The sequence below is a fragment of the Syngnathus floridae genome, chromosome 11, assembly GCF_059516105.1.
Source record: "Syngnathus floridae isolate MCC-2025c chromosome 11, RoL_Sflo_1.0, whole genome shotgun sequence".
Lineage (NCBI taxonomy): Eukaryota > Metazoa > Chordata > Actinopteri > Syngnathiformes > Syngnathidae > Syngnathus > Syngnathus floridae.
The window spans coordinates 4,926,924-4,954,648 of NC_142423.1; the positions used below are offsets into that span (position 1 = coordinate 4,926,924).

Sequence of the window (27,725 nt, forward strand, 5' to 3'; positions counted from 1 at the left end):
GTAGACAGCCTGCCTAGCGGAACATATTTTATTCATGAATATGTAAACAGCAGGCATCGCTGAATTATTATGAAGATCTTGCCATAAGATGTAATCATGGATGCCATAATGAGACGAAAGGGTAGAGGAGCACAGATGTGTCTGGACCATTTTGGGAGGTAAAATTAAATCCGAGCTCTCCCAATATTTAAGAGTTTTCTTTTTTTTAACAAGTTTGGAATGTCGGTATAAATATTATATTTTACCAACAAAAGTGCAACTCCCACCCGCCGAGTGTGCTCTAGTAGCAAAACAGTGAGCACCCCTCTAAAATTCTGATCCTAAAATTCTCCCTGGCTTTGAGCATCACGCAAGTTGATCCCACGAGGATTACAAGGAGCGATGGAGATGTCACGGAGGTGACGACAACTACAGAATTGCTGCTATGGGGAGAAACAGGCCCACTTCAGCTGATTAATGAAATTTAACGTTTTGATTACTCGCCGCCATTCTTTCCCCATCATTCCATCAAAAACAGGCACAAGGGAACTCGTCTTTGCTCCCACCGGCTAAACCAACCGAACGTGCTGTGATTTTTACCACGCTCTGGAGACAGAAGGTCATTGTCATGCAGTGAGAGGAGGAGATGGGGGTCATAGCTGAAATAAATGTTTTATAACTGTCAAAGGAAAATGATGGTGATGGCACTAGGGGCGGGAGGGAAGAAAAAAAATAGACCCCTGCATCTCTTTTCTTGAAGTAAGCAGATTCAGTGAGTCTTTAAACTTCGGGCGAAGTCACTTAGCTCTTTTGGTTATTGGCTTGAGGACTAGAGAGTCACAGATCCAAGACCTGCCATGAGTGAGAAATATGTAAATTAAGATAAAGGACTGGAGATGCCAGATTCTTTGTGAGCACTGTCAAGGTGCCCCCAAACTGCCCAGGGCCTCAAACTATCCACTCAGGGATCATTACTGTATAATAATGAAGTTAAAGGGGTCATCCCGTGGGAAAGTAGCCAAATCCACATCTCTGACTTTGCCATTCTCCAAAAAGTCCAAAGTGTAGTCACTTTAAAAGCTCAGGGTCATGCAAGTCTATTTACCTGATATGAAATTCATTCAGTTGTTTGAATTTGAGCATTTTTTTGTTCGTTTATTAATGAGGAATTAAAACGATGGAGTGACGTCAGGTTAGTAACCTTTATATTTCATGGGCTTCTTTGTTCTAAATGCTTTTAATTCCAAGGTAAAAACACCCCACAACTGCATACCTATGATTGAAAGCTTCTAAAGCATCGCTAGCGTTTTAGTATTTTTTTTGTTTGTGTGTGTTTTCTTTGCTCTTAAATGTCTTAAATTATTTTATTTGTATATGCCTTCAAGTATTTGTTTTTAATACGTGTATGAAATGCGCTTTATACAGTCAATCAAGCTGCTTTGCATCTTATTTCTTTGAGTTATTCTAAAGCTCTAAGCTTTTCAATTCTCAACCACCGCATTAAAATACACACGTGCACTCGCCTCATTGAATCAGTGAGGCCAAATCCACAATTTTAGAAGTCACAAGCTTGATCCGATCAAAAGCCTTGTAAGTGTTGATTTAGTAGATTGTGGTGAGTGAACCACACAATTTCTTTGAGGAAAATTCAATCTTCACTCTGCTGTATGTTTTTCGAGAAAGTTTTTTTTTTTCTAATTTAAAAGATGTGCCTTGGGTCAGTAGATGTTGGGTAACACTTTTCTAAATGTTGATTTCTTTTTTGTTCCTTTTCAGTACATTAAAGCTTTTTACAATCAGACGTGGATGGAGAGATATGATGAACCTGCCGGAGCAGAGACAGTCACACTACTTTGGTCCATCACAGTCTCCATATTTGCTATTGGGGGCCTTTGTGGAACACTTACTGTCTCTTGGCCAATAAAAACATTGGGAAGGTGAGATGAATCTGTATGTTTGGAATACATTTCTCCATTTTGATGTGTTATTAATAGCTTTCTTTTCTCCACTTGTATCATAACACTGGCCAGGCTGAAAAAAAAATCTAAATATTTTGGAACATTTATGAGATTTAAGATTCAGGAAGGAATAAAGGGTATCGGCTGATCCCTAATTTATTCATTTTGTGGCAATGATATAATAACAATTATACATAGGGGACGAGGATGTCACTCAGAGAGAACTTTATGTCAATTATTTATTCTCACTCATTCCGGGTAATAAAGATGCTTTACTATGGCTCTTGGCTATCTCAACTTAAAACCTGTGATCCATATTGCTGACGATTTGAGATATATTATTCATCCTTTATTTTCAGTTTGGAACCATTGCTTGAGCTGGTATTTTTTTTCACTGCAAAATAGTTTCCAAAAAAGCTAAAAGGAATTGAGTTGAGTGTTTAACATCTTATGAAGACGATATAAATCAAGTCGACTGACTCATTAAGAGTTCCCAAGTGGTCATCGCTTTTCATACAGTATTGTCCTGAATTATTCAAAGCAGACTAGCTTATCTCAATGGAGATCATAAATTAGTGGTAAAAACACTTTCTGGGGGAATGTTCAAATGGGGGAAACCCCTACAGGCCACGCTGTATGCAGATCCAATTAAATTAAATTTACTAGGCAAAGTTGGCGCTCTCTGACAAAATGCTACTGCGCCGCTTGAGCGAAAACATGAATGCCACAAGGGCGGTGTTGCTTGAGCTTTGGAAAAAGACATGCGTCTAAAGATATTAAGTGTAGTGAACTTTCATAACTTAAGAGTCCTACAAACTTACTAGAACTTCTTTCCTATAAAGTAAACCATAAACTAAATAGTCAAGACGGATCATTCACCTTTTGAGCCATACCATGCCAGTCTTGTAGTCTTTATTTATTTATTTATTTATTTATTTATTTATTTATTTATTGTATCAATGGATTGTAATTTATTGTATTGTTTGTTTTTTCTAAACAGAAAAGGAACCTTGTTACTGAATAACATCTTTGCTGTGATAGCTGCATTGCTGCTGACCTTTGGAGAGAGGGCCCGGTCCTTTGAGATGCTCATCATAGGTCGATTCATCATGGGAGTGGACTCTGGTAAGTGTAACATTCCGTGGCGCAGCCCACACAGATGACTTTTCTCGTTGGGGGCGTCTGTATTTTTTGTGTCCATTTTACTGTGTCACCTGCGTGAGTAAATGCAGAATCAATTGAAATTCAGCTTTTCACATCTACAGGATGAGCTCAAGTTGATTTGGATCAAGGAAATGAAGGACCCGATATATATTCAACTAACTTCTCCTTCTGCCCTCCTTTGCACCCTTACAATATGATATAATATAGTCAGTGGCGAAAGCAGCTGTGAAAAATATGTATATGTTGTTGCGTATGGTCTCATCAAGCAGGTGATTTGAAATTACCTGTGTGTGTGTTTGTGTTTGTTGGCTGTGCAGTGACCATGAAATTAGCATTTAGTCCCAATCATCAACTCCACTGAGTTTCTATAATAGGGAAGAATTGCTACTTTGATTAGATGTTGGAAAGAGCTGATTAATAAATAGGGACATTAAAACAATGTCGCCAATTCATTTTAAGCTTCTAGACATGTTTTATGGAGGATCAGAAGCTGCAGTCTTACATACACTAATGTGTCGTAACAATGATGTTGTATAAAAACATTTATTTCTTGTGTCCTTAGCTGATACAGATCTGAAGGAGGAGGAAAAAAAATTATTTCTTTTCAAAATTGCGCCAGAAAATAAACTAACAAGCATCCACCGCTTACATATCTCATCTAACAACCTTGGCCTTGTAATGCTTTGTAGTTGACCATAGTGACTCCAACTGCGATTAGAGCTACTCCGGAAATTTAATTTTGAGTATTAAATGTTGGTGCAAGAAAATCCAACATGATTTTAATTTTCAAGCTGAAAACCTTTGACATTTTTATAGAAGATGTAAAAAAAAAAAAAGGAATAGAAAGGCCACAACTGCGATGAAAAATCTGGAAGGCAGCTCAGACATTTAAGTAAAACATTATGACAGCTCTTCTCTGGTTGGACTAACACAAATAAATCAATTGACAGCAAGACAAAATTTTCCCTTTAGGGTTTACATTTGTACAAAGTTTACCTCTTAATTTATTCTAAAATTGATTTGATTGTGGGGCAAATTCAGCAAAAAAAAGACTTTCAACAGCCCTTTTATTTTTATTAAATGTATTCTGATTATTTTAATGTTTTTTTTTTTTTCCTTTCTTCATAGGTATAGCTCTCAGCGTACTACCAATGTATCTTGGAGAAATTTCCCCAAGATATATCCGAGGTTCCATCGGTCAGTTCAACTCAATTCTGATCTGTCTCGGAGTGTTTGTCGGTCAGGTGCTGGGTCTACCCGAGCTGTTGGGCCAGGTGAGTGATGGATTCTTATGTAAATATGATCAAACAAAATCGTAATCGTAATCATTTCAAGTGTGGCGAAGTTCGGTCGATGATGTCACAGCAAGATCTTGCGCGAATTAAAAAGTCGAATGCCCGGTACTAATTTTATCGATTGCTTCAAGAATGGTGTGATATGATTGGAAATGGCTGCAAGTTTCATTTTCCTGAGCAGAAAATACATAAAGAGAAGGTGTCAATGAAATATAGGCCATCTGAAGGCTCTAGCTGTTTTACGATGCGGCAGCCTGAGAAGAATAAAGAAAGCAAAACCTCAGGGGGGTTGTGGGGCAGGAAATCTGGGGCAAGTACCGAATGGACAATGTGAGACCATATTCATATTTCCATCCATTTTCTAGCACTTATCTTGTTTGAAGTAACTTTGGGCAAGAAGCAGGATGGAAAAACCCAAAGGCCACTATTGTGATATTTGCTCACTATTTAACACTTTTTGTTCCTCAGATTTTTTGTTCCCAAATGACCTCTATGTCTTCTGACAACATGTGTTCAAAGAAGATGAACATTGTTTGGTACTCATCCCCCTTGATAAAACTTTCCAGAAGCAGCTTTGCTCTGCAACTTTTTTTCTCTTCTTGGGCATTGATCTGTAAAAGCTGTTAAGCCACTTTGGCTTATTTCACTCACCGCTGGCCAGTGCTGCTTGGTTAAATCATAATAGTGCCAATGTTTAGAACAGATAGTACAAAGACAAACGGCTGTCGTTCCTTTTTCAGGTTCTGCCAATAATAATAACATCAATAGCTATTAAAAAGGAAAGCTCATAGTAGTTTTATGGTTGAAAATTGCATGAAAATTACAAACAAACAGGGCAAGGACAACACGGAACTAGAAAACAACAATCAACAAGTACAAATCCTGTCTTAAAATATTAGCCTAGGCATGTTTGTGTGCCCGTCCTTTACATTGCAAAAAAATAAATCTGGATTGAAACAAGCAGTGCAAATCCAGCCTTCCTTTGCATTGACATTTACACACGAGCACGGCACAATTCATTTGTAATTCATGAATAGTGACCTGTCCCACACGTAATGTATTCATACGACCTATCTGGCACCCTTTAGGCTTCTCTGCTTGGCAGTAATTTTACAGAAGTGCATACCAGATGCATGATGAGTGACATATTCAAATAATGCCAATGGTGATAAAATGCAAAACACTGATGTGGTCTTGGTGAAAGCTTCTATTGTTAGGACTCAAAGATGTAATAGTAATAAGCTTTGACAAATGCTCTTTCTTTCTGACCATCACGTTTAGCCAATGCACGCTCCCGTGTGTATTCCAATACAGCAGCGGGGATGAATCTTCTAATCTCGATAATCCTTTACCGAGTTCTGTTACCGTAAGCACTTCACAGAATGTGTCATTTTATCAAGTAGGCTCTTTCACAGCCAATGGGCCTTGCTTCATTCATACTGTTGCTTTGAAAATTCATCACGACACTCTGTCGGGGGTTGTTTACAGCGCATAGAAAATGTCAGTAGTTATCATCCCTTGAACATACTAAATAAATCAGTTGTAAGTCATCAGGCTGTCACACAAACTCCAAAATGACATTTGTCTCTACGTGTGTATATTTTTAGCTGCTGCAATGCTCACCGAACCTTAAAGGGGGTGCCCCCCAGTTTATAACAGAATTTTGTTTTGACTACACTGACCGATCTTATGCGTCTATCACTAAACAATGCATAATAATTTGATAAACTCAATAAATATTTGTACGGAATTTTTTTTTGGTATTACCTAGTCGAATGAAAAACAATAATAGGAAAATACATCTATTTTTTATTTTTGCTGATGTGTTTGTTCACTGAAATGGTGCATAGTATTTTATTGCACACTTCTGTTTACGTTAATATAACACTGTGTCTTCTTTTGTGAAGTTCACTTTGAACCAAGGCCAAGCAATGTTTTTTTAATTCAGTAATTGGTATTGATTATAGGGTGGCCGAGACTCTCTCTGTGGGCTTCACTTCAGATCAGAGGGTCAGAGTATTCCCATAAATTTCACTTTGTTGCTGCAGGGAGGCTAGTCTGCTTTTTGAGCACTGTCGAGGTGTCCTTGAGCACGGCACTGATGACCCCACAGTCCTTGTCTGCAAGTCGGCATGTAAATTTTTTCTCAGGCTTGGTAATTACTATAATAAACTAAAATGAATAAAGAAATCAACTCACATGAAAGGAATGTTGAGCTAATGGACTTGTCAATTTGTTTCTTGATTCTGGTAGGTGAACCGTACAAATCCTTTTAAAGTATAAATGAAGGACAAAAAGATATGTGACCTAATGAGTATCAATATAACTCAAAAATGTAAAAAACAATTGGTTGTTTATGCCAGCATGTATCAGATAATTACTGCAGTGCACAGTGTAATCCATCATGCATTAGACTGTAAACAACTATAAGTAAGTGACAGCCAATTACATCTCACAGCTTGCTGTTGAATTAAAGATTTTCAATTAACGATCAGCTACTGATGATTTTCAACCAGGTTGTTCTTTTCTTGCTAGAGCACATTTTCTTTGTTCTTTTTGGTTCGGCAAAGCAATGAAGACCGGCGTATAAATGCAGTAGTAAACTTGTCTGCTCCGTCTGACCTTTCCATTAGAGCTTACCTACTTCAGAAACCGTTTTTGTCTCCTGCATCTATTTGTGGGAAGCTGCTATTAAACAGATGTTCCCTTTTTCTTTGTACTGTCAGCAGAGGCCATAAGAGAAAACCTTTTTTTTCTCTCACCTGCATTCAACCACAGCATGACAATGCACCCTTCAGTCTCAGCCATGTAGCATGTGACGACTCAGAGTGGAAAAAACAACAATAACCTCACAAAGCACATTATTAAATTGAGCTTATGTCACAACATGGTGACCAATTACTATCACCATAAAAACATGTCTTTATAAAATACTTGATAACTAATATTTTCACAATATTTTAAAAAATGCAGGAGGACACAGATCATTTTGTTTTGTTAAAAAATCACACTATTTTCATTAGATAAACATGCGAGTGTCTTGGGCCTTTTCAGCTTACAATGAAAAATCACAATGCACATTATAACACTAATAAATAATAGTCCAAACACCAAAGTTATTATTGGGGTGCTGAGCTTCCACTCCCTAAAGACCTGTCAAAAGGGACCAGGAGTAATCACTTAGGTGAAGAAGGTAAATTATCCAGGTTGAACATTAATAACACTATATGAGCTATATGTTCTTTGGTTCTCGCTATTTCTGTCTGACTGTCTCTCCATCTCCATCTCTCTCATTTTCCTGTGGTGCATTTAATGGCAGTCATAGCCTGTCGCTGTAATAAAAAAAACACCTGCAGCGCCTTGCTGTAGACTAATTACAGTCCTTTTACTGTAACTTTACTGCAGCATTTACCATTATTACTATGATCCCACTGTTATTATGAGACATTAAGTAGAAAAAATAAAATTTAGAATTGAATATAGAAGATGGATGGATGGATGGATGGATGGATGGATGGATGGATGGATGGATGGATGGATGGATGGATGGATGGATGGATGGATGGATGGATGGATGGATGGATGGATGGATGGATGGATGGATGGATGGATGGATGGATGGATGGATGGATGGATGGATGGATGGATGGATGGAATACTGAGGGAAAATTTTGCTTGGGTAACAACCTGCGCAATGTTGAAATATACATTATCTGTATGGTCCCTTGAAAATATGATGCGTCATATTCACTATTATAAATTTAACAGCCAATGAATGATGGATATGTAGCTTCTAAAGCACATTTCAAAGATTGTGGGCCATGCCGCACTGAGACAATGTAAATTGCCTCAACTATTCTCATAAATCTATCTTTGTTTGTCTATTCATCTTTGCCGCTACTTCCACTGCATACAATAACAAATAAAAGTCAGATTCTTGGAATTTATTATATTGGCCTTATCACTAACTGATTTTGTGTTTCATTTAGCACACAGCGATGGAAAACAAAAAAACATGACAGCTACTTTGACACACACACACGCACACACACATTATATTTTCATAACAACTGTTGCTCGCAATAGGCAAGAACTGTAATTCAAACACACCTGAGCATACATCACCGAACTTGATAACACTGATTCCATTATCGCTTGGTGCTATGTGACTGCAGGAATCGAGGTGGAACTACTTATTTTCCTTCCTGGCGTTGCCCGCAGTGCTACAGCTCTGCATTTTGCCTTTCCTCCCAGAAAGTCCTCGTTACCTACTGATTGAGAGGAGGGATGAGGCGGCAGCCAAGAAAGGTAACTAACACTGCGTTGCAATACTCGCAAAGCCTTGCATTGATGACATCCCATTAGTCTGGTAACATTTTGCTCCTTGAGTGGTCTCAAAGCTGGAGAATACAGTATAGAATATTGATCATGTCCTTCTGCTGAAAACAACAAAAACACAAAAAGAAACAAAAGTGGTGCAGAACCTTGCAGTGATAAACCTGAATATTAATAGTGACTGGTCTTTTGCAATTTTATTTTTTAATCATACCAGCCACAGGGTTTTATCATATGAAATAGTAAAAAAAAAATGTTTAGCTCTATACATGTTTTCAAATGAAATGATTCCACTGTATTATATGTGGTACAACACATTGTAAAGACATAAAAACATGGCCTCCATGTCACTGGCGTAAAGTCACAAATGAGCGTGGTAATGGGTTGACTGTTGATCAATACATCCATAAATACCTTGACACAGCTGCATTTAAAATCTGGGCTGCTGCATTCATTTTTAAAGTGCATTTCATAGACAAGGTCACTTCGTGCGCTTCACATCATTAAAACTTCCAAACTTACTCGGCTAAACTACAGATAATTGTATAAAATAAAAGAATCTTATCATGGCATTTCTTTTCTTTCTTTGCTCGTCTCAAAGTATTTTAAAGAAATCAGCCACTGCAAAGACATGCCCCAAATTTCCTCCTTCACAGGGAAGTAAAGTAGGTCACATCTCCAGTGGCTCTGGCTACATTTACATTGACCATGATAATCACATATAAGAACATATTTTCATTATTTTGTCAACCTGATTTTAAGCGTATTCCTTTGTCATGATTCATGCCGGATTGCTAAATTATATCCTTGGATTATATTTCCCCTCCCTACAATGTCCTTTTATTACGTCACCATCTTGCCATTATTACATTGGCTTTGTTATTACCGCCGAGGTTACAGGAATAATCTTCCCTTCATTAGCCTTTGTGGGCCAGACTGATATTGAAAGAATTTTAAAAGGATAATGTAGATGGTGAATATCTCGGGATAACTTTGACGTCATAAACATTTTTTGAGACACACAAAAGTTGCTCCATGGCCGCAGCCTTTCTTGTGCTTTCCGATGTTTACATTTACTCCTTTTATCGCGGTACCGATCAGAGATAAACTTTTTTTTTTTTTTTTCGGGTTTTGTTCTCATTTTGTTTGAAGCGTTTCCCAAACTAGGGTGTGCCCTCAATCTGCACACACCCTGTGGTCCTGTCACCGCCAGGTTTTAATTTCATGACATGAAGTGAAGAAAATGTTGTGTTCATCCCAACAAATTCCCTCTAGTATTTCACTTGACAAGTTCGGAAACAAAGGTGCAAAAAGGCAAGGCAATATATTTCACACTCGATTAAACATTTCAAACATTCATACAATTCTGTTATCTATCTTATTTGCAATAAGCTGCCAACAGAAGTAGAGTCGACCCCAGTGTAATTGCAGTTTAATCCGAGCTAAACCCAATTTATTCAAAGAGCCCTTAATCGCGGTTTACATCTAAATGTCTTCGTCCTGTTTGTAAATAATTTTAAATGTTATACTTATGTGAAATATATGTAGTTATGTGTAGGAAACGTGCTGTATAAAACAAAATGCCTCGCCTTGTCTTATTTGAAATTGTGGCCATTTTTTTTTTATTTAGAAAAACTTCCAAAGATAAATGAGTTATTAATTTGTCATTAGATGAAGATGTGAGCATGCAATTAACCTTATGATGGTTTTTATGAATATTATTTCACCTATTCTAATGCTATTTGTGTGTGTGTGTGTGTTTTAATCAGCTTTTCAGAAATTCCTTGGAAAAAATGATGTTTCTTTAGAATTGGAAGAGGTCCACACTGAGGCACGAGCTCAGGAAAATCTCCACACGGTCTCTATGTTACAGCTTCTGAAGAGTCGGGCGGTTCGCTGGCAGCTAATTACCGTCATAGTCACCATGGCCAGCTATCAGCTCTGTGGCCTCAATGCCGTAAGATGCACCTTTCACTCTGTCATTCAAATTTAATAACAATATGATCCATCTTGACATTTTTTTTTTTCCAAAATGACTAAGTAGTAATTTAGTTCAAAATGTCTGAACTGCTAATTAACACCTTGGTATAGCTGAAAGGCTGTATTATACATTATGTTGAATTGATTTGATTATTTATCATCAGCTTTTCAAGTGATCGCATGATTGCAATTAGTGGAATTTAAAATAATGTTTGCAATTATTTCAATGGAACAAAACAAAGTATATGCGCCGTCCTGTCAAGGATTTTCCAAGGTGCTGTTTTATGAAGAAACAAAACAGCTCATATTTGATATTTTTGCATTATTGGTTAAATGGACAGCAACTTTGAACCATTTACAGACATTAGCTTAATTCGCATCTTTTGCTGAGTTTCAGTGATAAACCATTAGAAACTTTTTTACAGATTTGGTACTACACTAATGGGATCCTTCAAGAAGCAGGCTTTACTCCAAATATTATTCCGTACATAACCCTCAGCACAGGAGGAATAGAGACTTTTTCCGCAATCATCTCTGTGAGTATTGCAACTTTAAATAATTCATAAACACCCGAGGTTGTGTTTTTTGGTTCCCTTGACTTAAACCACATTGAACCTGCTTTTTATTCTTACAGGCCTCACATTTGTAAACATTTTAGTACTGTATTAAATGTCAATCATGATATGTCTAATGGTGTTTAAAGGTGCCTCACCATGATGCTGAATAATTTAGTCATTTCCAAGTACATCTTCTCTGGTAGCACACAATAGCAGATACAGTTTATAGCTTATTTGTTGTTGTTTTTGTTGTGGTTTTCATCATTGTTCTTCTATTGCATTTGTGGTTATATGAGCTCATGACCTACTACTTTAATATCCCCACATGAACCCTTTAAATAAGAAAAAATATGCAATAGCAAGTTTGTTTCCCGAAATCCTTATGGAGTGGCTGTAATTGCCCAAAAAGTGTTTCATTATACACAGTAAAGAGTGCATGGAGACGCACTTGTAGTTTTCGAACAATTTCTCCAATAATCTACACATAATGTTACCACTTGGCAATTTTAAACAAACAGCAAGCATTTCCATGCTCCAGCATTAATCTGACACAGCAGGAGCAATTTTTTTTTTTTTACACTATTTATTGAACCAGTGAATTGTCAGCCGAGAAAAGCCTTGAATCCAGTTTAATGTAAATATATACAGAAACACTACATGCAGTCCTATATTCACCGGCTTTGTGTTAGTGAGCCAAGCATTATCAAGGTAATGATAGTATTTTTTACTCCTCAATTACTAAATTGAAACAGCTAAAATAAGAAGCGTGGGTTTCATTGATTGAAGGGAATGAGAGAAGCTGCTTCGAGCTGTGAATAAAGTTTTAGATCTAATTAAAGCCAATGATTGGAGTCAAATACATATTCCAGTTCATTTCTACATTCAGCTCATTTGTCACATTGTAAATTATAATAGAAGACCTTTTTTGACTGTTGCTTATTGGCTGCTAGTGTATTTCATTTATTTTTTGTTAAATATTTTCTGGGTTACAGCGCAACATTTCTAGAAACGTTTGTGTAATATGACCACTTTTCTTGCTTCAGTAACTTTGCTGTCAATGCACTATTGATAGTCTGCTTGCATTGCACTGCTGCCATTTATTAAGTGCTTTTTTTACAGTATATAAATCTTGTTTTTACATTGGAATTGTATTTGCTTATACATCTGATGTGTTTGAGTGTGTGTGCATGTGTGTGTGTCTGTGTGTATGAGCTCAGACACTTGTGTAAACTGCCCTCCATCAGTTCCTCATTTTATGACTCATCCCTCACTTGTTTTCTTTATTATTATATAGCTCATGAAGTCCTCCACTAAATCTGTACGTCTCCTTTTTTTTTTAGTTATATTTGTGACGGAAGTCCTTTCAACTTTCTCCGAAAGGAAGAAAAAAAATTGAACTGTTACGGATTTTCATTTCTGTCCCTTCATTCAAAAACTGGATATAAAATTAAATCGACAGTACAATAACATAAATAAACTAAGATTGGGTTGCTAGTTTGGTCATCAATGTAAAAAAATGCCCCAAAAAATATATTTTCAGGTAAGAGGCTGAATTAGAAAGAATTTGGACATTTTAAATTAAATTAAGTCCCAAAACAATTCATCGATTCTAAAGACAGTTAACTTGATGATTGGTTAGTTGTCAATTAATCGATTAATCGGTGCAGCTCGAAAACTCTAAGAGTTCAGGGAAAGTCTTTGCCCACACTTTTGCATGTCCTCTTCATGTCTTTGTGTTTCATTGTCACCAGTGTGACTGTGAAAGCCAAACAAAGTACATTTTCACACTCAACGCCTCTCCCAAGGGTTTATCTGGGGATGGTGCTGAAGCCACGGCATATGAAGGGCCAGTGGTGCCTCAAGCTGTGGCTACTTGTCTTTAATGGCTTGTCTACTTCTTGATGTGATGAATAATGACGAGACGTTTTAGTCCTGTCAACCATGAGCGCTAAAGTCACAGCTTTGACCTCTGTTGCCTCTGCCAAGAAGTGCAGATGAGACATGCTCTGTGAGAACACCCATTTCATTCAGTGTTATATTATCCGGGGTGTACATTTTTTTCTTATCTATTGTGAAAGTAATCCAAATTATAATAATAATTTCATAACCAACAAGAAAATTTGTGGACTCAGAGCGCTTCTAATTGCACAGACAACAGTTTAAAGAAGAATTGGACATTGTAGACTGCAATTATGTCTTTTTCTCGTTCGCATCACGGGTAACTGGGGCCTATTCCAACTGACTTTGTTCGGAATAATTCGGATGAACGATTTTGGCCTCCCTTTGAGAACAAAGCACGTTTTCTGCCCATGTACCATACACAATCTTTTAGGTTCTATCCTCTTCCAAACCAAGTCACACAGGCAGATGGAATTACAGCCTTAAGGCTTTTAATGGGCTGCAGCTCTGCTGATGATATTTCTTTATGCGTGTGTGTGGCTGCAGAAGTGTGTGGTAGAGAAATGTCCTTTGTCTTCGGGGCAAATGGGACACACAGACACACTCGCACAATGAATTGTAATGTGTAAGGTTGCCCAAACACACACGTGCATGTTCCCTTTCCACCTTGTCTCTGCTGAGCTGGTGGGATACGTACAATATTGTACAAACAGCAATGACCTTTTTCTACCGCCTCCGAGCAGTAAGGTTAGACCAGAATCCTGAATACCATAATGCCCCCTCCACGTGCATCGACAGCTACTTTTGGCAGATGGAGGAATGCATGAAACCACCACCTTTACAGATTCAGCCTCTATCTCACATCAAGCGCATCCAAATAGAATCTCTTGGGATTCTTTCTCAAGAATGATTGACATCACCATGCAAGGAGTGATGCCTGCTGACATTGTGTTCAACAATTACCGCAACAATATTGGTACACTAGTTGCGTACATAACAATATAAAATTACTTTGCTTAGTTGTTTCAGTTGCATAATTCTAACATTATCTAGGACAGGACAAAAAGACTAGCTTGATCATGATAAGATGGATAGCGTGGCAGGGCACAAACATCTTATATTTAAATATTCATTCTGGCTTTTAAACACACAGAATTGTAAATGTAGCAGGGTTGAATTTTTAAATTCTAATAGTATAGAAAATGACTTTTCCGTATAACTTGAAAGCTGTCTTTATCCTGTTTGCAGGGTTTAGTGATAGAACGAATTGGGCGGAAACCTCTGCTCATATTTGGATTCTGCGCCATGGCAGTGTTCTTCAGTCTCCTCACAGTGTTCTTGAATTTTCAAGTAAGATTGTTTTTGGATTGCTCTCCTCCCTATCTAGTCTTGTCCCAGTATTGTGTTTGCAACACGGCAACATTACGAAGAAAGAAAAAAACCTGAATTGACGGTTGAACAAAATTAGGGACAGGAGAACTTTTTTTTTTTTTTTTTTAACATTAATGTCAAGTACCAATGCGCATAAGGATTTTCATTTTGCTGAATTAATGCTAATGCTACCTTCCTTTTCTTTTCCTAGGACCGTGTATCATGGATGCCTTACCTCAGTTATGGCTGCTTACTGGCAGTGATTGCGTCCTTCTGCTCTGGACCAGGTAATACTTTTATCTTATAATCCCGCCTCATTACTTTTGAACGTTTTGATGTAAACAAATGAGCAGATTGTACTACAGCTTGCTGGATTATTGGCTGTACAGCATGTGTGGTTTAATTCTCACTCAAACTGTAATAACAAGCAATGAGCTCCTGCTTTTGTATGCACGAACACACTTGCAATAAGCTCAGCTCCACTTGACTCTGTAAGGATTTCATACATTGGGTCGACGCATTGTAGGAGAATAGAAATTGTGTCTTATATCATCTTCACTTCAGAGATTCATCGCATATTGGAGTTGATAAAGCCGTCTACTGCTTATGATACTACTATTTACTCAAAGGTCAATTCTAATTGTGAGTCACGAGCCACAATTACTGTGAAGTCTTTCTATCGTGGTCATTTTCACCCATAATTAACCAATAACACTAAGACATGATGGAAAGGATCGTTCATTTCACCTAAACCTTTTTTTTAAATCCAAATTTAGCATTCCTTGCTGCTCTCCATGTGCAGCTGGTTTGACATTAATCCTCACTGGTGAGATATGCTGCCAGTGATTTATCATACATTAATAAATAGCATGGAATCAACCTGGGAAATTAGATTTTCGATACGGATTAAATAGGCGACACTTTTTTCATCCCGGTTGGATAAGGCATTTAAAGAGGACATCAGTACAAAAAAATCTTTGCAGTGATATGTTCTATCTGACCCCCCCACTGGTATAAACATGCCATTATGATTAATATTGCCTTTGTGGGATATGAATTAAGTAGCAAAATCTATCTATTTTGATCTATCTTAAATGTGCGGCCATTTTGCCACTTGCTATTTGACTGAAAATCACATCACAGTTGCTTGTCTTTGTTTTGGACTTCGGAGATTCAAAGACACTGAATTAAATTTCAAACCTTAATTTGTAGACAACAGAAAGGACCAAAAAAATGGCATCAAAATTTGGTAGAATATTTTTTGTTCTCGTTAGTGTATTTTTCACCAGCGCCTTGATAATCAACCTGTTGATGTTCCCTTAGCGACTGTGGTTGACTAGTTTGTGGGAGGCGACTTAATTGGGTCCTGTCACTGCTGGGGGCTCGAACTGGAACTTGTGGTATATAGACTCTTGCACCGAGTCATTTAGAAAAAGAAATGCTTTGGATTTCAAACTTAGTAGTTTTAGGACGTGGGAATAGTACATGCATAAGTGGATGTACTGATATACCATTTGATTTCACAATAATAGGTACTCTGTACCTAAATTGGTCCATAACTTTGGTACTTATTCCTGGTAAGAACTTTCAGAACCATGACGCAGCAAGCAGTGAGGAAGAAACAAACAAGCCATCTGTTCATTCTTAATGAACGTAAAGGGCATCCAAATTGAGCAGACTGAACGCTATCTGCACAAAATCTTGCATATTGTCTTTTTTTTTGTGCTGACTTATTTATTTCCAGCAATGGCATTGTCACAGTTATGATAATTAATTTTCTATTTTGCTATTGACCATTAAAGAAGTGATTGGGTGTCAGCAACACATGCGCCAGTACTCTAATGTTCTTGTCAAAATGTATGCAAAGCTATTCTGAGTGGCGAGTCCTTGGTTGGCCTTGTTCTCAAACAAAGGTGACATTCACGCATTCCCTCGAGTGATCATCTACAAAGTGTGGGAGACATTTTCAGCATTCTTAGAAATATGTTCATTTGTCACGAAAATCGTGATGAGTTACAACATTTCTTATTCAGTGCTAATTTGAAGACCAGTAGACATCCTTGGGCAATGATTTGGCCAGCATGAATTAAAAGAGAAAATGAAAGCAAGCAAACCCACTGTGGGTACATGAAAATCAACACAAAAGCACAGGAGCAGACGCTATTGACGGGCCATGTATCTGGGCGAGGCGAGGCGAGCATTTTCAAATTATTCTGACTCCTTGCATCCACGGTGAGATTTACAAAAGGAACGGCCCTCAACATGACAGCAACTGAAAAGTGGTTAATGCAAGTTGAAAATGCAAGTCGAAATTATCACTTGGCTGACTCACACATCAACTCACGACACAAATGTCTGAGCATATTCTCTACAATCAGACAGAAATGGAACAGCCAAGACGTCCGTGAGATGAGTTTGGCTGGGACCAGTTCAGGATGTACTGCCTGAATCCCCCCCCCCCACACACACACACACACAAACTCTCGTGGTTGGGTAATATTATTATTATTATTATTATTATTATTATTAAATTATTATTTTATTAACAAATTAATATTATCCATCCATCCATCCTCTGAACCGCTTAGTCCCCAAAATTATTATTAAATTATCATTATTATCCAAGATGTGGCAAACAACAGTCACAATCTTTAGATTATAAATATTCATTAAAAGTGAATCAAAAAATCATATTAATGAAATTCTTGCATCAGTGACTGTTTTCAAAGAGCTGAAGATAAATCAGTCTAGTGAAGTAATCCCAGATGTCATAATGGCTCTTTAACAGCGCTGGAAGCGGCGGAAGAAAAAAAAAAGACAACATAAAAGCTCTTCCCATCTGAACAGAGGGAATAATTTGGTTAGGATTATTCATTAACTGTTGGTAGCTTCCGTGATTTATAAATCTAATGGAGCCTGGCCGGGTAGAGATCGGTAAAATTAGTAAATTAGGAATTTAAATGACAATGATGATAATGCGGGGTCAACAATTTTCAATTCAGTTGTATTTCCCTAATAGCCGTTTGTAATATAACAGTAGAATCTATTTGTTGCTTGAACATGCAAAAATTCCACTTTTATTTGAGTCACCTTGGTGATCATGGTGAACATTGATAAAATATCAATTGCTCGAAATGTTAATGGAGATTCTGTGGAATGAACCACAGCCAAGGTGACACTTAATGATGTTTGGTTGCTGTTGTTGCGAGATTTAATTAAAAGAATTGTAGAAATGAAGCGGGGAGTGTTAAGAAACAAATGTGTGTGCGTGTGTGCATGTGTGTCCTCACAAGGCATACAATGGTAATAAAATACAATTATTCAACGAAATGTATTTTACAATTCATCTGTCAGGTTTGTTTTCAAACAATTTGAGTGACCAGGCTCTCACAAGACATTAATCGCTATTTTGTCTTGCGCCCATACTCGCTCACCCTGAGAATTGACAAACATTTATAGTGAAGGTCACCTTCAAGGAGCCATTTCAATTCCAATCCTTGTGTGACCTGAGGCTCTGCGCTCTCCACAAACACATCAAAATATTGACCAAACATCCTTGGGCTTGTTGTCGCAGGATTTTAATGGGCCATATTTAACACCATTGTGCTTGGAGCTTCAAGGCTGCTCTTTTAATTCAGCGCACCAAAAGACCATCTGCAGGTTAACCAACTACGTTTATTGTTTCTACTGACTGCAGAGTCATATTTTTATCTAATCAGGGCTGCGAAGTCCTCTCTGAAAATACTTTGAACTTTGTACCTTGAGACCCAATGAGTGGCGTCTATGTTGTGAGAAATTTGGAGGAGGCGTTAGTTACGAGACTTGAGAATTTCTTTGAGCTTCCTTTGAAAAAAGAAAAAAAAAATCCTGGCAGTGTCTTCCTTTTCCGCATCCCACTTGAGTGTCCACGAATGACGCAGGGTAGGGAATTTGGCTCATATATCATATTGCCTGCAGCATGAACCTGCTCTGTCATCCCAAATGAGAGCTATTAGATTTTCTATTTTTTTCTTTTCCCTTCTTTTTTAAGCTAACAACTATTTTTTCAGAAACTGGACTCGATTTGCCACCTCCAATTCAACCGCAGACTTTAGTATAAGCACTTTATATCACTTGAGCTTTTAGGGGGTATCTACAGGTGCAAGGGTGTATAAACACACATTGCTGTGAAAATTCTCTGCTTCTACCTTAATAGGAAGAATTTGGAAAAAGCCTTTCTTGAATGACAGCTGATTGGCAAAGGCATTCCTGGCTGTTCATTGTAAGTCTGCTGGAATAGGATTTAGCCTACAAGTGATCTTGAGCAAAACAGGATAGTGGATGGATTGCATTTGATCAAAAAACACAATTTTTCTCATTTCTTACATGAAACCTTCTCACTGTTATTTTCTTCAAGCCGCAGCGCATTTCAAGATAAAAGGATAAAACAGAATGCAGATAAGACACAATTTATGGTTGCGAAATCATTTCTGTGATAGTTGTTATCGACACTGCTTTTTTCTATTAAATACATCATGCCCAGTGAGATTGGAGTTTAAAAGTGCCATTTGATGTGTGTTATGCTTTGTTCATATAATTACACAATACACTGTTGAAAAATAGGAAGCATGTGCCAAACCATCTGGCATAGTCAAACACCGCTGGCGAAGGCGGTTGGCTCGTGTTAACGGCTTGTTTTTGCAGTAGGGGTGCTCGCTTCAGATAAAAATTCCTCAAGTACGCACATTCATTACATCCCTAACGGGGGTAAACACATTTTTTGTTATGTTCATTTGCCAATACATGTCTAATTTGAAGACTTTTCCAAAAGTAGTTTCTTTTAAAATTTATTAGCACACCTCTGGAACTTACCACTAATTAAAGGCAACATTTTTTTTTTTGTGTCAAGCAGTAGTCTCTCTTAAAGCCCAAATTTTTTTGTGTCAAGTCTCCTTCTCATTTTTTACCTTGGTTTTGCCGTTCATTTTCATTTCCCTTGTGTGGTCTGAAAGCTTCTTTCAAATAAAAGGCATGACGATAATGATGATGATTATCATTTTTGTTCTTATCATCATTATCGTGGCTTCCTTTTTTGTCATTATTGTTATCTTTAAGAGTTAAGTTCAGTCAATTATTGTTAAAATTATTCCTCTTTGTGCAAAATAAAAATTTTTGGGGGCTCCAGATATAATAATGAAACAAATGAAAATTTGTTTGTGACTCACAGCATGGGCTGTAAGAAAAGGGATTGTTAAGAAAAAAAACAAAACATAACTTCACCTTCACACTAACAAGGTAACTGGGAGCACATTTAAATGAATCTCCATTACTTTTGCTAATGGGATGAACAAATACCCTTTTAATTTTGAACGCATGGTTGGAAGTATTTCGTGGGACACGTATTTTCAGATGTTATCATGGTAATATATATTGTGTGCGGTCTGTTGCTATGGTAACACAGATTTAATGGCATGGGCTGTATTTTGTCTTAAAACCAAACAAAACAGAATGTCAGAATTGTAAAAGTTAAGATGTTTTACGTAAAACAAAGATTTTTTTTTCATTTGGGCTGAATAGCTCAATATAGCTTGCTGCTATTTGCTATATTGCTTATTTGACAATGCAAATTATAGCGTTGTTTGTGGAGCATAAAGAAAATTTTTTAAGATCTTCAAATTGCTGGCCTCCTGGCTCCCACTAATGGCTCTATAGCAGCGAGTGGCAGTATTTGCTCAGCAGCTGGCTCATTATAAGCAAAGGTCCACAAGAACAATTCCGTAAGTCCCAGTGAGACAGACGCCAGAGACTCTTGTGTAATCATTTTGCCTTGCATGCGTTCAATGGTGCGTAACCAAACCGGAACAGAATTAACGACTCACTTTCTCTTTCACGTGATCTGTTAGCGTTTGCTCCACTGATAACTGACAACATTCTTGTTTGTTTTGGCAGGTGGCATCCCGTTCATCCTGACCGGTGAACTGTTTGAGCAATCCTACAGGCCGGCCGCCTTCATGATCGCGGGCATTGTGAACTGGCTGTCCAACTTCGCAGTGGGTCTCCTGTTTCCTTTTATACAGGTAAGTCAACACCTCACCTCTGAGTCCAAATAATTATTTTTTAATGTACAGATGCCGATGGTGATGAGATCCCAACATTGCTTTGAGTATAAAACAATATCAGAAATAAGAAATTTTGATTATTTACCATATTTTCCGGACTATAAGTCGCTCCGGAGTATAAGTCGCACCAGCCACAAAATGCCCCAAAAAGTGAAAAAAAAAAACATATATAAGTCGCTCTGGAGTATAAGTCGCATTTTGGGGGGAAATTTATTCGACAAAATCCCACACCAAAAACAGTCATGAACGAGCAACAACAGGCTAAACGATAGCAACAAAAGGCTAAACGATAGCAACAACAGGCTAAATGATAGGTATGCTAACGTGACAAACACAAACAAAGAGCTGAGAACGGGCCTGACGTAACATATAGAGTGATTAAGGACAACTATTGCATGAATAACATGTTTATAAAACCATCAGTGTCACTCCAATTTATTAAATAGCAACAACAGGCTAAACGATAGGTATGCTAACGTGACAAACACAAACAAAGAGCTGAGAACGGGCCTGACGTAACATATAGAGTGATTAAGGACAACTATTACATGAATAACATGTTTATAAAACCATCGGTGTCACTCCAATTCATTAAATAGCAACAACAGGCTAAACGATCGGTATGCTAACGTGACAAACTCAAACAAAGAGCTGAGAACGGGCCTGACGTAACATATAGAGTGATTAAGGACAACAATTACATGAATAACATGTTTATAAAACCATCGGTGTCACTCCAATTCATTAAATAGCAACAACAGGCTAAACGATAGGTATGCTAACGTGACAAACTCAAACAAAGAGCTGAGAATGGGCCTGACGTAACATATAGAGTGATTAAGGACAACTATTACATGAATAACATGTTTATAAAACCATCGGTGTCACTTCAATTCATTAAATAGCAACAACAGGCTAAACGATAGGTACGCTAACGTGACAAACTCAAACAAAGAGCTGAGAACGGGCCTGACGTAACATATAGAGTGATTAAGGACAACTATTACATGAATAACATGTTTATAAAACCATCGGTGTCACTCCAATTCATTAAATAGCAACAACAGGCTAAACGATAGGTATGCTAACGTGACAAACACAAACAAAGAGCTGAGAACGGGCCTGACGTAACATATAGAGTGATTAAGGACAACTATTACATGAATAACATGTTTATAAAACCATCGGTGTCACTCCAATTAAATCCATCGATTGTTCTTTGTCAACAATGGGTGCGCACGGCTGAGGGCACTTGTACTTCAAAATATTCCACAGGCTCATATAACGATAGATAAACTATATTTCAAATAACTATAATACAAGCTAATAGTATTATCAAACCATCCGTGCACTTTAATTCCATTAAATCCATCGATCAAATTCCTCGTCCTTTGTCAACATCGCCGCGCGTGCACCCTGACGTCAGCCTCGTCTTTATTCCACAGATCTACTATATAACTATATTGTAGCGTTAACAAAGTACAAGGATAGACGTGGGTTTGGTAAACGGCTCTTTATTAAACAAAACAAACTTCCAAGCGTGTGGCGGCGTGGACTTCCAGACAGACCGGGCGTGCGTAATGGCCATGTCCAAGCCCCGCGCACCGTTTGCGGACAGCCACTCGGCTGAGCGCCGGCCCCCGACTCGGTAGAGTAGGACCGGGCGTGCGTAAAAGCCATAATAGTTTTTCAAACCTTCTATGTCACTCCAAATCCTTAATTCCTTCAAACTCTTTGTCCTCCATGTCACTTAGAAATGATCACCGCTAATGATGCCGGTAGTCCTTATGTGGGCACGTTTGTATGTAAACAACCGCCGCGCTACTGACATCACTTGAAATAGTAATCCATTGGTACATCACGGTTCTCCAAACTTTCTTTCTGCTGCTCGATTACTGTTTTCAGCTGCATATTTTACAACTTGAAGTTTGTAACCTGCAAAATATGAGTTTCTTTTTGGTGCCATTTTTCTTAAGCCCACCCAGTTGATGAGTCACGGCCAACAGTGAAATTTAGAGCGCCCTCATCCAGTTTCGTCTGAAAATATAATTTTTTTGGGTTGTTTTATCAAAGTCAAAGTCTGCTTTATCGTCGATTTTTTTTTTTTTATATACTAAGACACACAAAGAGATTGAAATTACGTTTCCACTATCCCTCGGTGAGATAGTACACATGCATACAAGCAACACACAAAAAACCCAAGAAGGCACAAATAATGAATAAATAAGAGTGTTGAATAAATGATAAATAAACAAATAATAATAAATAATAATAATAAATATAAGAGGAGCAAAAATGGAGCAAGTGTACATACAGCAGACAGTGGACTTGGATATGGTGCTTTAAAGTGTTAATTGCTTTATTTGATGTTTTCTCTATTTTTTATGTTTTGAATATGTTCAAGATAAAGATATAAAAGCATGTGAAGTGATCAACTATACTAAAAATAACATGTGAAGTGGTCAACTATACTTGTAAGTGATGTCTTAATGATCAAGTAAAAATTTGTGAAAAAAAACATATATAAGTCGCTCCTGAGTATAAGTCGCCCCCCCACCCAAACTATGAAAAAAAAACGCGACTTATAGTCCGGAAATTACGGTAACCGTATTTTATGGCTGTGTATAACCGTCCTACTATATTTATTTTATCATAACTTTTATCTTATGTTACTGAAGATCAGCAAGCGTTATTGAAAAATGTATTTTGCCGGCAAGGTTAGGGTTATAAAGTCAAACTTAAAAGGCATGTAATGAGACAGCATGCTATAAACCATACCAGTATTTAACCCAGAAGGACATTCACTATTTTTATACATTCAATTGCACACCGGCGAGAAATGACTTCAACCTCTCTTTCTCCACAGCATGAGTGTAATTAAACTTCCACTAACAGGAATAGAATGTCGCAAATTTGCCAGCAGCCTTGTTAACATGCAGAGATGAGATCGGATGACTTTATTAGTCTCCTGGAGCAGAACTAACCTAAGTGACATAAGTGAAAAACAAAAGGCCAGACTGCCTGTAGTTAAAGAAGGTGATAGTTCGCTTTGGGTTGGTATAATGGAAACGTATACATATATGTAAATATATATATGTATACACATATTTACTGACCACATGTAAGGCAAAGTGGCAAAGTTATGATTCATAACTGCGTTTCTTTCTCAGCAGCGACAGTATGTCTCCCAATTATCGGGCAGCGAGGATGTAATGGAAACGCAATAATCCATAAACCGCCTAAACAGCCCACTGCGGATATTTGCAGTTATGCTCCTGTCATGTGGTGTACGGTTAAGTCTTTCATGCTCCACAGGCGCTGTCCTTCACTCGGCATCCAGTGGGACGCCGTAAATCTATAAAACCCTTCTCACATGCGTATAATCCTCTGCAGTCTACAGCACACACCTCCACCACAGATTATGACAAAGTGCTGCCCCAGAAAGCAAATCGTTTGACTGGCCACAATGGGAGTAAATATGTTGGGATTTGTCCCACCGTTTTAAAAGGACCTCCTCACCTCCTCTGTGTCCTGACTCAGCAGGGCTTCTCACTTGGATCCTGTCGGGTTTCTCCGCGTTCCATCCCGCCCTGGACATGCTGTCCCAGACAGTCGGCTTCCGCAGTTCATTCTCAGTATCGGATATCGTGACATGGTTTCACACTAGCTGAGTGGGGCCTCACGGTCCAGAACAGCTGGGAGAGAAAGGGAATGTTTTTGTTGTATGTTCTAACTTTGCAGATGAGCATTACATCACAGTGGCCAAATGCAAAGTGGGGCAGGCCCTTTTGCACGATGTCGTTTAATAGTGCTCTTATGAAATTCACTCAACATGGGCAAACTGTGTCAACAGCCGGAGTGATATAACAGCTCACACAATAATTTGGTCTCCATTGCAGTCGTGGTTATTAGGGTCTCGTCATCACCTAGAGCAGGTACATGCATACGGCAGTAATTATGTTCTGTCCTCCTGTACACCGACCCTCAAGGTCAGACTAAAACACCCAAACAAGACTTTTGAATCACAAATTCTCACTTTGGGTAATCAAACAGGGCGAAATGAGTTATATGTCTAAAAGTTCAATGTATTTATCACAAGCCTAAAATATGTTTGTTAAGATAATTAATTGTCAAAGTGTCCGTTTTTAATTAGAGCATGTTTACTACTCTTTGTGACAACCTGCAAATGACTAATTTGAATTATTTTAACCCCATTGGGAAAACATGCGTCGGATTTGTCTTAGGCTTTCTTTTGTGTTTTATGTAGGAGGCGCTGGGGCCATTTGCTTTCCTGGTTTTTGTGGGCTTCTGCGTGGTGGCGGCTGTCTACCTCTTTATCGTTCTTCCTGAAACCAAACGAAAAACCTTCATGGACATAAGTCAGAGTTTTGCCAAGATCAACAAAGTCCCGGTCTCCTCTACCAACCATGAAATGAACCTCGTTCTGTGTACAGGGCAGGATAAGAATGGAAAAGTACAAAATGACTTTAAGATGGAAAGTTCTTTTTAAACTCAACTCTAATTGTCTTGAAGGAGCATTCAGATTTATGTTATCATTATTATTATTTTTTTTTTATACAGATTTATCTTGTGATGAAGAAAATGTAATGCTAAATTAAATTTTATATGTATTTTATGCAATTTTTTCGATCTTACTTTAGATCAGTGGTTCTTAACCTGGGTTCGATCGAACCCTAGGGGTTTGGTCAGTCGGCTTCAGGGGTTCGGCAGAGATGGTATGCTATCCCCCCCCCCCCCCCCCCCCGCGGATGGCCGAACACACCTGATTGTCGTGTAAATTCGCGATAACGCATATCTGAACTGGTCTTGCAAAGGCAACAGCAGAAGTCACACTGATTTGCTGGTATGTCATTACCCCCCCCTAAAGAGGGGTTCGGTGAATGCGCATATGAAACTGATGGGGTTCGGTACTACCGACCCCCCCCCCTCCCAAAGAGGGGCTCGGCGAATGCGCATATGAAACTGATGGGGTTGGGTACCTCCAAAAAGGTTAAGAACCACTGCTTTAGATGCACGTAACATACATTGCTTAACAAGAGTATTAAACGACCACCCAATCTCAAGGTTTATGCCATCCTGAATAAACGGCATCTATAATTACCATAGTTTCTGTTTTCATATTATCCAGCTGTGTCAAAAACCTTGAATTTGGTTGGTGTTCAGCTGCTGTGTGATGCTGGGGCAACTACTGTGTGTAAAAGAAGCTGACAGATGCAGCTGAAAATATGCTATGAGACGAAGGGGGGGGGGAAGCACTTGTTCTGACATGCACAGTTATGGCGCCTCTCAAAAACCCAAAAGGCAATTTTGCTACCTGGTGTGAGCTGGAAGTGATCTGGAAGCAGACATGCGTGAGATAGGGAAGCGGATGTAGTTCCCCCCTGGAGGATTGGATATCTTCAGTATTTATAAACTTACTAGCTAGTACGAGGTTAAACCACATATGGCCACAGCCTTGTCTGCGTGCAATAAAAGGAGTTTTGAGTGGGGCTTGTTTTGTTTGTTAATCTGTCCATTTTCCTCATTCAACCCACTTACTAAATCCCAGCCTGCCCTGGTTTTTTAGTTCTCCCTTTCACATCCCTGTTGTCCTTGTTGACTTTGATCACAATCATACCTTTATTGCTATTATAATTATTTAATGATGTTTTCCACAGACAATTTTTATTGAGTCAAACAAATAAAATTTCATTTCTCGCTTTCCTTCACTTATGCTTTTCTTGCTCATACCACAAATGCATGTTCCATAGAAATAGGACGTGAAGAAAAAAAAAAAAGCAAACAGGGTTTCCAACAGTGTAGAATGAATATAGATAGAATAAATATGAAGCTCAATATCAACAGAAAAGAATGTAGCGTGGGGAAAATGGAAACATTTATATGGAAAAAGTATTCATGTTTTCAAGACTATGTATATGTACATTATTGAAAACAAAGAATTATGAAAATGTGGAAGGAAACATAAATAGCTACAGGAAACCCATGTTTTTCCAGAGGTGCTCGGGAATAATGGTAAGAGACCATTAACGATACACTAAAGTAGTAAACACAAGAACTCTAAAAGCGGCCTTGAAGCAGGTGGCACTTCCATAATGGCTCCCTCAGCCCCCTACAGTTTGAATCAGAAAATACCTCTGGGGCTTTTGATGCTTGTGTTATTTTACAGAGTTGATTATTACAAGAACGTGGACTACAAAGAGGGAGCTGGTGGACTTGCGTCATCGATTTCCCCCTTCTGATTCATTTTTTATGTCAATATTTAATGCCAGGCCTTTCAACATTGCAAATCAACAGGTTGACGTCAATTACCCAAACTCTCAGGTCAAATTTTCTTCTTCAGATTGACCTCTTAAAGTTTGAAAAGCGTCATTGATGTGCCACCTCTCACCACTGCATTCGTCGGAGTTCTGACGCTAATGAGCCCATCAGGCTGGTGGTCATGCTCCGGGGACACTATACGTAACCGTGCGGTCACATCTCTGTCTCCCTTCAAACAAAACTCAAATGACATGAAGTCACTCGGTATTGTATCATCGAGGTTATATGATGGAATGCTCATGATAACGTATGATTATTTACATAATAAAGAGTTAGGGATCTATTAGCACAAAAGAATGTGCTCAATAGCTATTTATAAGTGTAATTACGGCCCCGTGTCACGTTGCAGGGATTTGGTGTGTAGATTGTGGTTGATCCTGAGTAATTACAGAGAGAGCCCCCAGTCAGATGGTGCTAAAGCAGGCCAGTAATGTTCATCAGACACAGATAGAGCTTTTAAAGCCATTAGTGCAGATCTTTGATTTCATTTGAAAGCTACATTTGTTGATTGGGCATTCTTCAAATGATAGTCTTTTGAAATGGACTCGAGCGAGGGGTGATACACACAAAAGCATCATCAGTGGGGACAGCGACTCAAAGACTCCCTGCCAGTGCACATCAGTCTATTTGTGGAACGGCAAGAACTAATGTGGCCCACTTCCACATTAACCTTCTGTTTTGTAGCTCGGCATAATCAGCCGCTATACAGATGGTGCGCTGGGCACGCTGTCATTTGAAACTTTTTCAAGA

General features: G+C 38.3%; 1 protein-coding gene and 1 long non-coding RNA gene across 5 annotated transcripts in view; one reads left to right on the forward strand and one right to left on the reverse strand.

The window, feature by feature from the left end:
* Window positions 1–24,374, reverse strand: part of LOC148390463 (uncharacterized) — a 29,887-nt gene extending 5,513 nt beyond the window's left edge. The window contains exons 1-2 of the long non-coding RNA XR_015861216.1: window positions 24,156–24,374; window positions 2,995–3,151 (exon numbers count right to left, since the gene is read on the reverse strand). This is a non-coding gene — a long non-coding RNA (uncharacterized LOC148390463). The remainder of the gene's footprint in view (window positions 1–2,994; window positions 3,152–24,155) is intronic.
* slc2a9l2 (solute carrier family 2 member 9, like 2) overlaps window positions 1–26,365 on the forward strand; it is a 28,073-nt gene extending 1,708 nt beyond the window's left edge. For all 4 annotated transcript variants that reach the window (XM_088389121.1, XM_088389119.1, XM_088389122.1 and 1 more), the window contains 10 exons: window positions 1,756–1,916; window positions 2,938–3,062; window positions 4,230–4,375; window positions 8,572–8,704; window positions 10,501–10,688; window positions 11,137–11,247; window positions 14,416–14,517; window positions 14,750–14,825; window positions 20,467–20,594; window positions 24,904–26,365. In XM_088389121.1, coding sequence (XP_088245247.1) covers window positions 1,756–1,916; window positions 2,938–3,062; window positions 4,230–4,375; window positions 8,572–8,704; window positions 10,501–10,688; window positions 11,137–11,247; window positions 14,416–14,517; window positions 14,750–14,825; window positions 20,467–20,594; window positions 24,904–25,146 — 1,413 coding nt within the window. In that variant the 3' untranslated portion in view covers window positions 25,147–26,365. The remainder of the gene's footprint in view (window positions 1–1,755; window positions 1,917–2,937; window positions 3,063–4,229; window positions 4,376–8,571; window positions 8,705–10,500; window positions 10,689–11,136; window positions 11,248–14,415; window positions 14,518–14,749; window positions 14,826–20,466; window positions 20,595–24,903) is intronic.
* The last annotated feature ends 1,360 nt before the right edge of the window (window positions 26,366–27,725 follow it).